The sequence below is a fragment of the Danio aesculapii genome, chromosome 15, assembly GCF_903798145.1.
Source record: "Danio aesculapii chromosome 15, fDanAes4.1, whole genome shotgun sequence".
Taxonomy (NCBI): Eukaryota; Metazoa; Chordata; class Actinopteri; order Cypriniformes; family Danionidae; genus Danio; species Danio aesculapii.
In genome coordinates, this window is record NC_079449.1 from 28206480 (window position 1) to 28222113 (window position 15634).

A 15634-nucleotide genomic window follows, 5' to 3' on the forward strand; every position below is an offset into this window, starting at 1 on the left:
TATCTATAGCTATGTTTCTATCCACCTATTTTTACGTGCATTTTTGGATTTGCGCATAAAAAAACAGTTGATGGAAATGCCAAGATGTGCATAAACTGCGATGGAAACACTTTTACAGAACAAATTCCAGTATGCGCAAAAAAAGTCATGTGATTTTGTTGTAAGAGATCATGTGATGATAAAAATGTGTGTGAATGGAAACATAGCTAATGTTTATAAGGGAAAAACAAAGTAAAAATAAAGTACAGCATTTGTTTGCAATAGAAATCTTTAAAATGTTTAAATCTTCATAAAATAAATAGTTATTGATGCTATTTTATTAAAAGTATCAATTTCTTTCAAATCTAGCAGACCTTTTGAATTCATTGTAAATCATATCATAGAAATAGAAATATTCTTCACTTACTTGGGGTAATTCATGCAGTATATGGTGTAAATGTCAAACGCTTCACTCTAAAAACAAACAAACAAAGGAAATTCATACATTTATGGTACAAACACTTCAAAGATTATATAATAACTCTTTCATATCAACAAAAGTAGTTTATTTTGAATATCGCTTGATGTAAAGTATAGGGATATACTTGAGATATATAATGATTTCGCCGTTACAAAACCAGACAAAAATATAAATATCTACAGACAGAAAAAAAATAACAACAGCGCAATCTAGACTGGCATTCACTTGGCAGTATAAGGGAGATTTTTCCACTAAATGTTTGTGTACCAAAAACAGAAGCAGAACAAGCCAATCAAGTGAACCCCATCATCTCCTCTGGCATTGGCCAATACACTCAGATCTGACCAGATATGGAGTTACAGTTGCTGAACTACATCTCTACAAGCATGTAAACACATCTAATGGAGCCTGATATCTAGAAGCACACATTTGGAACAAGTCTGACTTTTTCAATGCTGCTGATATTATGGGAAACAACTGAGGAGACTCTGAGAAAGCTAAATTGAGCTAAAACCTCAAAATAGCTCGCCGGTAATGGCATAATCGAATGTACTCTCTGCTTCCTAAACTGGTGCAAATTGATTCTAACAGTGGCCGTTTCAGCAGGAGGTAAACACTGGCTCTTGTTGCTTGAGATACTGAGAAACCCTCTGAAAAGGTAAAACGTGATTTCATTCTCCAGTCTAAACCATGAAACAAATCGTTAAAGTGAGAGCCATGAGCACGCTGAAGCTCTCTACCGATCCAAACAATAATGTCCTTGTCTGAATCCAATCCCAGTCTGGGCTGCTCTTTGTTGTGTCATTGTGGTGTGGAGACAAGAGCACCAACATGGTCTGGAAATGCACTTAGCTGACGTGTGTAAGTGTTGAAAGTTCAACACTGTTTGCTGATTTGCTCGTTCCATTAGTTTTCTGGCTCTAACATGTTTGTGTTTCTGCCATACTGCCAAGCGAGCGCCACAATATTAACACAGGAACTACAAAAATTCCACAACTACTAGATTGGCCATAGCAGTCCTTCTGATAGTCTTATAAGACCGAATTGAATTTTCTTTTACAGCCAAATCTTGTTTTGATATTTTAGACCTAAGCTTTGGATACCTGTTGTCATATTTTATGAACTCATTAACCTAAAAATATGATGTTGTTTGTAAAATAGCCTTCATAAGATCATGATTCGCACTCATTAAATAACTACTTTATATAGCTTTATTTGACATTCTTGGGACATACAAAAGACAGACGTTTCGGCACAATGTCTTCCTCAGTGCGTGACAATCTTTTCACTCCACCCTTTTATCTAACAGTCAATCACATTACGTCATTAGTTAGGCGACTACTCAATAGTTAAAAACTATCTCATTTTCGGTTCAATATACTGTAAACAACCACATAAAAATATTTCCTTCACCTTTAAAAGCATTATCTCCATTGTACAGAAAAATATTGTTCATGTCTATGTCAATACAATGAAATTACAAAAGTCAAAAACATAAAAAATACATTTCATTTCATTATTTGTATCATTACTTACCCAAAATCCATAATTCACAATATTATAGATAAACAATAAGAGGTCACACCTTATTTTGATGGTCCGTTTGTTGAATTAAAGTCACATTGCATCTACATGCCAACTAATTCTCATTAGATTATAAGACTGTTACGTAGGTTGGGGTTAGGGTTAGTGTATGTTGACATGTACTTGCAATGTTTCTTATAGTCAGTTAAATGTCTGTTGAAGGAGAAGTATCAACAGGTATTAGGCAGACAGTCTACTAATACTCAAGTGGACCATCAAAATAAAGTGTTACCCAATAAAAAAAAGAAAGGTCCATTTCCTCATTTATTCCTCTTGGTGTAAATTATTTTAATTTATGAATCCAGAACGCTTCTTTTTATAATAATCTTTAATTTAGTTTATCTCTTCTATGTGACTCGAATACTTCCTCAATTCCTATACATTCTAGTTGTTTAACGACATGTCCGAAATCCATAAAGCGTCTTGCTACTGCTGAAGTTATATCTTGTCGTCGTATAATTAATTTATTTTCACTAATTTGCAACTTCAACTGACGTGATGACTTCATTATATATATATATGGCGTCCACGTATTTTGGCACGGACATTTTAACATATAGACCACATTACGAGTAGAGCAGGTAATGCACTGTTTTATTGTAAAAGCTTTATTATGGCTGCTGTAAAATAGCCTATAATTGTGTATAAGCCTATAAAGGCGTGCACCTCACTTTGTCTAGCAAGCGGGACGTTTTTTCGTTACAGTGAAAATGCTATTTTTAAAAGTTTGGAGTAAGTAAAGCCCCGGTCAGATCACACTATTTTGGCATGATTTCTTTGACGTTAGGTGTCGTAGGGATTCCTTATCCACAAATAGGCGTCAAGACACAAGATTCAATCGTTTCTTCTCGTGTAATGTGGCATAGTTCACGACAACCGATACCATGTCTGCGACGCCTCATGACACCATCACAGAAAGTCAAGCATGTTTAATTTTTTTCTTTGTTCTTCACGACAAGTTTGTCACCTTGGTGACAGTGAGCAATAGGAGCTTAGAATTTCTTGGTTATATCAGGTAGCCAGTCAGGTAATTAAAAAACAGGCTGTATATTTACTGATGGGTGGGTCGCAGGTGGATAAGATCAGTCATTGGTTATGCAAACTTTAACTACCTTTTCTAAAATATTAAGGTGTTTTAAGCAATTTTATCTGACAGACTGGCACAAATATGCAGAGATCTTCATTCCCACAACAAGTTTTCCAACCGAGTTTGTTCTTCCGAGGTAATCTGGGAACATGTTCAGTTCTGTGAATACACTGCAAAAGCATTTCCTGCTTATTCAAATTTGTCATTAATAGTGAAAACAGTTTAATATAAGCTTCTCTAAAACTGTCAATATTTCACTTTAATTTTATTTAGTCTAGATTATTATTTTATTTAACAAACTAGCACAATCACATGGCAATTCATGTTTTGGCGCATATAGCGGACTTGTTTTGAAGCACATCACCTCAAATGTTATTCATTATTCTTGTTTAATGATAACTGACCAACAAAATATAAAATTAATTATAAAATTAAGTTCAAAATGATAGCAAACAAAATTCGTTTCAAAAAAGATATTTTTTCCAAGAAAAATATACGAATTATATTTTTGTTTGTGCCTCTTCACTACTCAACTATACTGGTGGGCGATTCGTTTCGCTGTGAGGAAAATAAGGATTTAATGAATGCTTCACTGTGATTGTATCACAAATCTCAGTTATATATTTGCAAAAATTTAATGTCGTTATTTGAAAGATTATGTCTTGAGCATCTGATTTTTCCTTACTGCTGCTGATCTGCTTTCATTTTCTCCATCTCACTCACAGAAAGTTCAGATGAGGGACTGTTTAATAAGCAACCCATGGCAGGAAAATATACATTTAGATTTCAAAGAAAATATCTTAATTTATTCATAATCATAATAATGTAGTTATTAGTTGTCTGCAAGCATAAGTATTTATTGAGATTGAAATAAGATAAAAAAAAATTGAAATTGAGATAAGAAATGTTGTTATAGGAACACTAGTGATTGCTGTGGGAAATAACGCTCATCTTAGACTTCACGGCAAGACTGATCGTGAAGGAATGTGTAGTCTGGCATTAATTTAAAAATGTTTTGTTTTTTTAATAATCTGACATAGTGACTTTCGTAACCGACAATAAAAATCGTGTGATCTGACCAGGGCTTAAAGTGTTTTTTGCTATCAGAGATTTGTGTTTTTGTTAGCAGGAAGTTGCAAGGCAACAGAGGCACTCCTATTGAAAGACTCATATTCAATCGTTATGGCCATTCAAGCTAGAAATACTCAGAAAGCTTTGTGTTTTGTAACATAAATAACAATGTTAAAAAGAAATATACACACATTTAGGACAAGTCATGGTGCTAAAGTTATATGGGTGTTATATTAACAAAGTTATTAAATGACAAAATTGAACAATGATCAAAATGACAGCCTAAGTATTTCTAGTGTTAAGAGATTACAAAACAATTCTTCTATGACGTGCATTCAAATTCATCGTCTTGAGAAATGTGGATTGTGTGGCATCCGGTAAGGTTTTAGTTAAGAAGAAATGTGTATTTTAATTTATTTTAATATATGCTTACCCTCTCCACAAAGCACTCTGCTATGGCTGCTGCATGCGGACTGCGCTCCAGATCTTCCAAAAGCTCACTGTAAAATAAAACAACATTTTCTTACCAAAGACTGAAAAGTCTGTTCAGTGGCATATAAGGACCAGTTTTCTGGCATGTGACATGGACTATTTCTTTGTTTAAATCTTGTTATCCCCTTTCTGAGGAAACATCTGGGACTGGAGTTTCAAGAGGATACTCTGGACTGGATTGAGCTCCAACTCCGGTCTGCTTTTCCAAACAGAATTCATCTATTTTTTTTATTGTTTAAACCCAACTACTGCCTAAATGGACACAGATGGGATGCTTCTCGCTTTGGCTTGATTTCCTTCAAACATACCCCAATATCCCCACAGTCAAACTTGAAGATCCTTTTACACTCTTAAGCCCAAAGTATACCTCATTTTTAAATGCAAACAGTAACATATGTGCAGTCAAACACACAGCTTTTGAAAGTGCACACTATTCGATTGCATACACAAATGCATCATGAATCAGTAGTCTGCACTACTTTTCTCCAAAAAACTGAGCAGCAAATGTGCAAGATTCCAGTCAGTAGACACTTGTATACAGGTAAAAACATATGTTGAATAAAAAAGGTGAGAGAATCTTTTGTTTTTTAAACAGATTAGTTGACTTGGTTGACTGTGCATAATTATAAAAATTAAGTTAAGTCAACTAGGGAGATACGGTGGCTCAGGGGTTAGCACTGTCGCCTCACAGCAAGAAGGTCGCTGGCTTGACTCTCAGCTGGGTCGGTTGGCATTTCTGTTTGGAGTTTGCATGTTCTCCTCGTGTTCATGTGGATTTCCTCCTGGTTCTCTGGTTTCCCCCACATCCAAAGACATGCGCTATAGGTGAATTGAATAAACTAAATTGGCCGTAGTGTATGAGTGTGAATGGATGTTTCCCAGTACTGGGTAGCAGCTGGAAGGGCATCCGCTGCGTAAAACATATGCTGGATAAGTTGGCGGTTCATTCCGCTGTGGCGGCCCCAGATTAATAAAGGAACTAAGCCAACTAAACTAAATTGAATGAATAAATTGAATGAATAAATGAATAATGTTTTTACATTACCGTGACGGTTGAGTTTAAGGTTGGCATTAATAAAATACAATAAATGGCAAATTTTATAAATAACTTAAATAATTCTCGCAAATTTTTGGCCACAACTGTATCTGATCTAGCAACAACTATTAGTTTGCAATGAAAAAATGAAAAGCCCCGCCCCCTACATCAACATACTGAAATAAAAGTCTCAGCAACTTCTGCTTCTTCAGACATTAAGGGCCCTATCACACACCCGCCGCAATAAGGCGCAAGACGTGTTGCTATTGTCAGACCAACGCAACCTTAATTTTCTCGTTTTCTGCCAAATTGTTTAAATAGCAAATCCATTTGCACCTCTCATGGGCGTGTCGGTCTAGAAAGGAGGTGTGTTTGGGGCATTGTTGGTGCATTGCTATTTTGAGGAACTAAAATAGACTGTGCAATAGACCAGCTGAAAGCAGGTCTGAAGTCCAGCATAGATCGCGTTGGTTGTGCGCATCGCTTGCACTTTGCTTAATACACACACAGATGTGGCATAGCATGTGAGTTTGGGTATAACACTTTTTTTGGCCACACTTCGTTATTACTGTTCATTTACTCATTTGCTGGAAATTAGAACTGAATTTAGAAATAGTTTGGAAACAAATCTTTGAGCTTAACAAACGAATTTCAATATGTAGACTAATAAATGTCTTCAGTAAACTGTGTACAACATAGTTTCATTATCCATGAAATTATCCATCTGTTTAATGTTTATCATTTTTTATTATTATTATTTTATTTTTTCAGATTATTTTGTGTTGTCACTTGTCACTTTATGTACACTGGAAGCTTCTGTAGCCAAAACAAATTCCTTGTGTGTGTGAAGCACACTTGGCAATAAAACCGATTCTGATTCTGATTCTGATTCTGATTCTGAAAGAGAAAGTGAAAGTAAAGGCAGAATGGAAGAATCTCATTCTTTATTCTTTAACTGTTTTCTTGCTAGTGAAGCGTTGAAAGTCCGCCATGTAAATAGCAAATGCACCATGGCGCGAAGCAACTGACTCTTAAAGGGTATGGGAGATGAGATTCTGATTGCTTTATTCTCAAAACACACCCAATACTCATTAAGAGAATAAGCTCAACCCCGTAAGACCATGCGCCGCAGTGCGTGCATATTTTTCCATCCTTAAAATATAAAAAGTGTATTCGGATACGCCCTTAATGCTTTTGTGCCCTGCGCTTTAGACTTTGCGCCTAGATCGTTAAAATAGAGCCCAAAAAGTTCTTCATAAATATTCATAAAAGTTCATCAATAAATATTTAACTACCTTGACTGGTAATGATGCCTGTAAGACAATAAAGACCATTTGGGCCTGGTTTAGCAAAACAATCTCTATTGTGACTCAAATGGGTTTTTCCCTAAGCTTTATGGACTTGATATGATCTGTTGTGGCAAGTGGATGATTGACTTGATGTCCTTTGACTGTGTTCTGAATGAAGAGCTGTGTGACGGCCCGACCAGGCACGCCGCATTTCATTCAGTCCATTAGCAAAACCCTGACTGTCATTTCCATGAGGCCCTCAAACCGCCATGCTGGTCAGTCTCGAGGGAACCCCTCCTTCCATACTGTGAAAGAAAACAACATGACTCTCCCTAAACACCATGGGCTTTCCTTCATGTGGAAGAGGGGAAAAGTTCGCGAGGAAACCGCAGCACTCCAGCCTTCCTCATCCTCTCTTCCCAGCTGAAGACGAAACTCATTTAGTGGCTGACCTTTGTGGTGGGGGGACTGCATTGTGGTTATGAAGGAAATTGAATGAGTTCATGTATGCTTTCTTAAGATTGTTTAAAAAGCTTAATGCTCTTGGGGCCTGCAGGGATTGGGATGTTCTTGAACCAGGACTTGAAAGACCTGAAAGGTGTGGCTCAATAACAACACATAGCTCTGTAATTTGTAAATTGAAAAGAATAAAGATGTCGATTCAAAGCCACAAGTATCTGCTTTCTTGTCCGAACTGTAATAGATAAGTTGGATTCGATTAGGTCTTGGCCAGTCTTATGAGGTTTTGGCCCTTTCACTCAAATCCCAGGAAAGTGTTAGCAGACCCAAGGTTTGAGACCTGAAATATGTGTTACATTCATACTAAATACTTTCCCATGTTCTTTTTTGCCAGATGAAGTGCACACAGTGAGACTTTTTAAGTGTTTGTGGTAACATCTGAGGGGAAAGGAGAAATTGAATACCTTAAACAAACAATTTGGTTCGCTGACCGTGTCAGAACTGGCTACCAAACCACATTGCAAAAACACAACAGACAACAATGAACACTGACAAAACCTTAAAATGTCTCTCTTATCATTTCCAAAAGTTATGACTACAGACGGGAGTTACCTGCAAGAGGCCTTAAGTTCATAAAATCAAACAAATTCCCTTTGTCCCATTCAGATTTCACCTCACCCTGTTTTTTGGACGCAAATCAAAAGTTGTCACCTTCGCTCGATTCATTCTCTCATCCCTTTCTTTTGTCCTACTCCCACCATTCATCCATTAACATGTTGCGTATAACTCAAACAGAAGTTCGGTGCATTATGGTTTCTTTCATCTCGCTTGTACTTCCCACAGCAGTCAAACCTTTATTTTTGCTGGAGACGCAGCATCTTATACGAAGGGGGAAACTCACACAGTCATTCTTCTTTTTTATGTAATATACAAATCCTCAGGACAAATCTACACCCGTAATTTCTCCTGAATGTGATCAAAGAAGACAGCGAGACAGCGAGGAGACAAGAGAGTACTGAAATCGATGCTTTAGGGGAAACTCGATTTATCTCTATTACGAAAAAGACTTTATTCCCAGAGTTAAGGTGAAATCCAAAATGAAGTCAGACCCAACACAGAAGGTAAAGGTTAAGCTTTTATTGTTGATGAATCTGTCTGGGGCTTGATGTTTAATTGCTGTATGAGACTGTATGGTGTACAATTGTCATTAAGTCAAGTTATCTTTATTTATAGTCCTTTAATAGCGGAGTAGTGCTTATGCATGGGGTGCTGGCGGCTTCATTAATGACTACTGTATGATGCCTCAAAGAGTAATTGCTATGTTAATGCCACTTCTGAAATTAGCTTGTTTTCACCTGCTCAGTTCATATGTTATAAATAACAACAATAATTATCACACAGCAAAAAAAAAAAATGTACTGACAACAAGTCAAGACAACAAATATTTTTATGCTGCTTATCAAGTTTCAACTCAATTGTTTAAGTTATATAAAGTTTAATTTAATATTTTAAGTCAGTTTGATTGATGTAAGTTGAGATGACTAAAGTTAACTTGATTCACCTAAAAAATTAAAGGTAGCACAAACTTTTTTTTTTTCTTTTCTAATTTCTAATTTACAACTGGAACTTGAGTCTATAATTAGTTCAGTAAGGCGACTACGAACAATTTTCCTTAAATTCCTCCTAAGTTCCTCATCTCATTCAGTTCTGATCAATAACATTGCAAAGTTCATCAAAAACAGCACTGTTTCTGTCTGTAATTTCCACTATCGTATCATAATAAAGGTAAAAAGCCCCTAAAATAATTATTAACTGTCATAATTTAGCTCTAGTCAGCTGATTCAATTCAAATGGATACGTTTCAATCGTTTGGCATGATAAATAAAATAAAAGACTCAAATAAACAATAATATTATTTCAATTTTATAAATATCATTAGAAAATTACATTCAATACAATTCTGTACTTGGTTCTTAAGATGAACATGATGAGATTAAGAAATATGACATGTGGAAATAAAGAAACTCCAAGCTAAATATGCTTCCTGTACATCATTGCATCAGATTTCAAAATTATTATTTCAAATTTTTACGATTTCCTACTCAAGAAGTCTGAACAATTCTTCTGAAACCATTCTAACATGCCAATTTGCTACGCAAGATAGATATTTCATTACTTTCAATGTTTAAATACAGTTGCTAAGTAGTTATGCTTAATATTTCTCAACTCGGTAATTTCCTCACATATTGTTGTAAGAGCAACTCTTTTAAAACAGCTGGCGTTAACTCTGAGGAGAGTGCGGCTATTTTGGCGTCATTGTGAGTTTCCGCAGGACCAGGAGAAACACGCTTGGGTTTAGGCATAATGACGATGAAAACATGTTCTAGCTGGATTCCAAAGGATCTTTACTGTTGTGGACGTCACTTTGAATCTTTAAAAGCCCAAAATGTCCCTTTTAACTGTCTGAATTGGATCAAATTTACAGAGCGGCTACTGTACACGTCTCACTCTCCTAACTTCAAACCGGAAGTCCACTTTTGCTTAATATTTCTACAGAAACAAGAGCTGTCACTGGGGCTATACCTTTTCAAAAATTATACTTGTGCCAAAAAGTCCAAGTTGGTATATATAAAGACCTAAAGTGTAAATATTAGTGCCTAAAAGTACAAAAGTGGACATTTTGAAAAGTTCAGATTGTTATTAAAAAAAATGTTGCACGATAATCTGATATTAACAGAAAGTAACATCATCCAAAGAAAATATTTTATTTGAAACATAAATTTTGATCATATTCTAAAATTTCTTTACAGTCACTTTTGATCCGTTTAATGTGCTCTCGCTAAATAAAAGTACTGACCGAACTTTTGAACTATTGTATACAATAGGGAAAATAAGTACTGAACTTGTCACCATTTTTCTGAGAAAAAATATTTTTTAAAAATAAACAATTTTTCACCAGATGTTGGTAACAACCAAAGAAATCCATATATGCAAAGAAAACAAATCTAATTAGTTTACAACTTAAGCTATGTGTAATCAAATAAACATTTCAGTAAGACAATGATCCAAAACACAGCCAAGGAAACTCTTAAATGCTTTAGAGAAAGAAAATCAAGCTGTAGAATGGCCCAACCAATCACCTGACTTAAATCCAATTGAGAAAAAAAACTAAATAAAGATCAGATTTGATAGACGAAACCCACAGAACCATCAAGATTTTTACACTTTGTTAAAGTCTGTAAAAAAATCCCACATGAGCAATGCATGTGACTTCATTCTCCATATGAGACGCGTCTTTAAGCTGCCATCATTAAAAAATACTTTTATATAAATTATTAAATATGTTTCAGTAGTTCAGTATTTTCTCCATGTATGATTTCATTGTTATTACACATAACAAACTTTTCAGAATTTTTTAGTTTTGTTTTATTTTTTATGTTTGTATTGTTTGGGTTTTTACCAAAATCAATTCCATGTCAACAGCTTCTTTAGAAATATTATTCCTAGGAAAAAACATGACATGTTCAATACTTATTTTCCCCACTGTATATGTTTATTGTACTTTGAATGGCTTAAAAAAAAGCATCCATGCAAAGAAGTCAGTGAAGACAAATGGGTGCAATGTGGCTGACCCTGAAGTTTTAACACCCATTTAAGGACACCAGGAATGAGTGCGGAATGACACAGTAGAGTGTGATTACAAGAGCAAAAATAAACCTAGAACAATACAAACTGATGAGAGGGTTTTGAAAGAACGATTGCAAAACCCAGGAATGAATCAGCAGTGGAATGTTTTCATCACTGCAAAATAGTAAGGAGATTCCCAAGCCAGCAAAAACAGCCCATTCTGTTGCAGTCGCAAGACAAATGCAGCATTCCAGCGCAAAAGGCACAATTTACAATGCTTCTCTAGAACTGGACAGATGTCTGTGGGAACAAAATAAGTCCTGTCTGCTGTCCCACGATGCACTGCTTGCTTGGCTGCACCCTCACTTTCTGACAGGTCATGTGTGGCTTGTTCACCACAGGGGCTGGAGCTTTACCTCGGAGCCCGGCTGCTTTGGCTAAGAGAAAAATGACATCTGTATGTGTCCTAAAGCTCCGAGCGGTGCCAAGAAAGTAGACTCAACAGAATCCAGCCTGAATACAGAGGCTGCATTCCACAGCGATGAGCAGAGGGGCTTTTAAGAGGACCAAAAGACAAAGAGAGAGCCTTTGTGTGTTTAAACTGTAAGGCAGGGGAGGAAAACAAGGTCAGTCATTTATTTTAGAAAGTCCTAACAACTGCAGAGGTACGCACGAGAGCTCGTTTCAAGGGACAATTCGCTCAGAAGTGAAAATTGTTGACGGTCCAAACCCGCATGCTGTTATTCTTTCTCTGAAAAGCAATCAGAGATGTATTGAATAATTTCCAACTCACTGTTTTCCATAAACACACAGCTTTGTGGGATGAGCGGAGCATATTTCAGTCATTATTCACTGGAGTTAAATAAATTACTTAATTAGAAAGTGACTTATATTTCAACCTATTAATCATGGACATTTAGTGGATGAAATAATAATATACATGCAGTATTATTGAATAATAGTACAAAGAAATGTCTACTTTTATATCAAATATGCAGTAAATTGATTTTAAAAAGACAGAATATAACATAACAAAAAGTTGTTCTTTTTAACTATTCAAGTTTTTCTAATTCAACAAAGTATGATGAAAAAAATCCTCAGGGTTTTCACAGAACTGTTTTCAACACTGGCAATAATAAGGAATGCAGTAAATTATCTTATTAGAATGATTTCTGAAAGTTTAATTAAAGCTTCTCACTGATGCAATAATGTTTGCTGACATAGTATACATCATACACTACCTGACTAAAGTCTTGTCGCCTATACAGGTTTTAGGAACAACAATATTAACTTGACTTTCAGTTGGTTTTAGAAGTGGCTTATATGAAAGGGAAAGACCTCTAGATTACACTTATTATACCAAAATAAAATATGATCATGCCTTGATTTTTAATTATTTAATGAGGACAGTAAGGTCTGACTTTGCTTGGACAAAAGACAGCTTCACATAGAAGATCATAGTAAATTGAAACAGTGTAGTTCAGTTTTCAGTGTTTAAGTTCAGTTCAGTTTAGCTCAGTTCACTGTGGTTAATAATCACTACTGAGTTCAAACACTGAAGAGTAAATCCATCGATGTGCAGCTCTACAGATCTCAAACCATGCAAGCTAGTGGTGACAGCGATGAAGAAAAAAACTTCACCAATTGGCGAAAGTGAGAATTAAAAAACCTAGAGAGAAACCAGGCTCAGTTGAGCACGACCATTTTTCCTATAGCCAAGCGTCTTGTGTCTTGTGCAGAGCTGCAGTCTAGGCGCCGGAGGCTGGAGATACATCTCTGCAATGACTCAAATAACGGATTAATAAAGTCATCTAGAACGGCAAAGAAAGTGTTCTTGCAGGACTCTCAGAGTTCATCAAGATTCTTTGAATTCATCTTCGATGCCTCCTCCATCTTACCCCAGGCATGCTCAATAATGTTCATGTCTGTTGACTGGGCTGGCCAATCCTGGAGCATGTTTACCTTCTTTGCTTTCAGGAACTTTGATGTGGAGGCTGAAGTATGAGAAGGAGTGCTATCCTGCTAGAAAAAATGTGCCCTCTCCTGTGGTTTGTAATCTAATGGACAGCACAAATGTCTTGATACCTCAAGCTGCTGATGTTGCCATCCACTCTGCAGATCTCTCGCACGCCACTATACTGAATGTAACCCCAAACCATGAATTTTTCCTTTACCAAACTTGACTGATTTCTCCGAGAATCTTGGGTCCATGCGGGTTCCAATAGGTATTCTGCAGTATATGTGATGATTAGGATGCAGATAATCTACCTTCTGACACTTTTCTCAATTATCAACTAGAAGCTAAGCTATTATTTGTTGCTCCAACAACTGGGATCGACAACAAGAATTTTGTCATGTACTGCAGTACACCATTGACAATTCCATACCACCATGCACACTATTTCAACTGACCACTTGCACCTCCCGTCAGGCTTGGTTCCTCCAATACCAGTCCCGGTATGTACACAACGATTGATCATAAAGCACTGGGTGATTACTAACCACCATAATAAGTGCTTTTCCTCTATTTTAACAAATTCTGTTCACTGGTGTTACATGATTGGCCAGCATCAGCACTAGTATATTTGCATAATTGTGGCTTGATGATACATGGTGTCTGAAAGTTTCTCAACGGACTCACAATTCAGTTCAGAAATGCTTGATGTCACTCTATTCAAAGTAAATGAGAAGTGTTAATGTAGACACCCTGTTTGAATTGGGTGTTAATACAGTATTGACGACACTGAACATTGAAATGCATTCAAATAATTGTAATACAACAGTAGTTCCCAATATAAATGTTCCTACTGTCATTTTTTATCAAATAAAGCCAGCATATTACATTTTGAATTCACAATATTGTTTCAGTGTCGATTTCGCAATATGCAATGTTGAGTTGGGATTATACACAACAGCACAACAGTTGAGAATACATGAGACTTGTGGAGTCTAGTATAAAATAATCGCCATAACAGAGTGAAACTTTATCTTTTACATGTGTTTTAAAGGCATTTTAAATGAGTTTAAAGCATTCAGGCACATTTTAATGAAGAATAATTTCACTGAATTAATCCAATGAAGACTATACTGTGTTGTTTTACATTACACAATTACACAACTTCTGTACCAGAATACTGTTCGACTCTACAGAAAACCACAAAGCACTGTTTATTTAACTTTTTTATTGCTCTATTGCAATTATTTTGGCTAGTAATTTTCTTTATTATATTTTTATGCATGATTTACACTCTTACAAACTCACCCCAATCAATATAAACGAATGATCTGTTAAATTGTATTCATTTAGCAGAAAAACAACATATCATAATGTCAGATCTTTTCAATATCACACAGCCCTATTTTGAATTTATTATTTCAAACACTGGCCTCCTATGAAGACATAAGTTTTATTTCTGGATGAACTGTTCCTTTAAAAGTGGATTTCTTATAAACTATAATAACTTATTCTGCTCATTACATGCCAAAATGATCTCAAGCAGAGGCCAAAAGCAGCTGTGATGAGAACAAAAGCTCTGTGATTTTTATTAAAGGAAGCTTTATTAAAAGAGGTCACAAGGACACCCAAGAGTTTCGAAGATTTTCAACACAGCCCAGCTAATTTCCCACAAGAACTGGCAGTAAGGCGCCATGTTCAATTTCAACACTGCCTAACGTCATTAGAGGGGATGATGTGGATTGGACCGGACCGACGAAGACAATTACTGTATGTAAAAACAGCGAGGGTGTTTGAGTGGCAACTAGCAGCAAACCAACCGACTGAAAAACCTCTGGGCTAAACCATGCGTATGAGTCTCAAATAAACACAGGGTGTCATTTGCAATAAACAGTTTGAAGCAGACACATAACAAGACTGAGTAAATTGTTCGGTGGACCATGCGTGAACTCTTAGTGTAATAAACCATATGCTGCGTGTCTTTTAAAAGGAGCTTAAATTATGACGACGGCTGAGAAAAGGTCTCATGAAGAGCATTCCAGATCGACTACAGCAGCTCAGGGACAGTCTGCTGGAGTGTATCAGAAGTGCTGTACAGTCGCTTCTGGCAGACATCTGCACATTGTCCCTCACAGTGGGACAGGCGAGGACGCAGGCCAGTCATGTCATGTGTTTGAGACAAATTCAGCAGACACCACTGCCACCCAGACAGACATCTTGACCACCAACGCTATCAAATTAAATGGTATTGTCACCGTACCAAACTTTCAGTAGTCAGTAACAATATGAGAAAAATGACTTCCAACCAATTTAGATAACACGGCATAACTATTATGACTATTTATATTAATAGTGTTTATTTTTAGTATTAATTATCTAATCATCTAGTATTAACTGAAAATAGATTTATTTTTTATAGTTTTAACTGTCAGAATTGCTTTTATATATTTAATATGGGTGACGCAGTGGCGCAGTAGGTAGTGTTGTCGCCTCACAGCAAGAAGGTCGCTGGTTCGAGCCTCAGCTGAGTCAGTTGGCGTTTCTGTGTGGAGTTTGCATGTTCTCCCTGCGTTTG

At 36.2% G+C, this 15634-nt stretch overlaps 1 protein-coding gene across 1 annotated transcript in view; it reads right to left on the reverse strand.

Annotated features, from left to right (window-relative positions):
- The window catches only part of LOC130242145 (pleckstrin homology domain-containing family G member 2-like), a 68678-nt gene that overhangs the window by 9656 nt on the left and 43388 nt on the right, over window positions 1-15634 (reverse strand). The window contains exons 5-6 of the mRNA XM_056474166.1: window positions 4636-4702; window positions 407-453 (exon numbers count right to left, since the gene is read on the reverse strand). Coding sequence (XP_056330141.1) covers window positions 407-453; window positions 4636-4702 — 114 coding nt within the window. The remainder of the gene's footprint in view (window positions 1-406; window positions 454-4635; window positions 4703-15634) is intronic.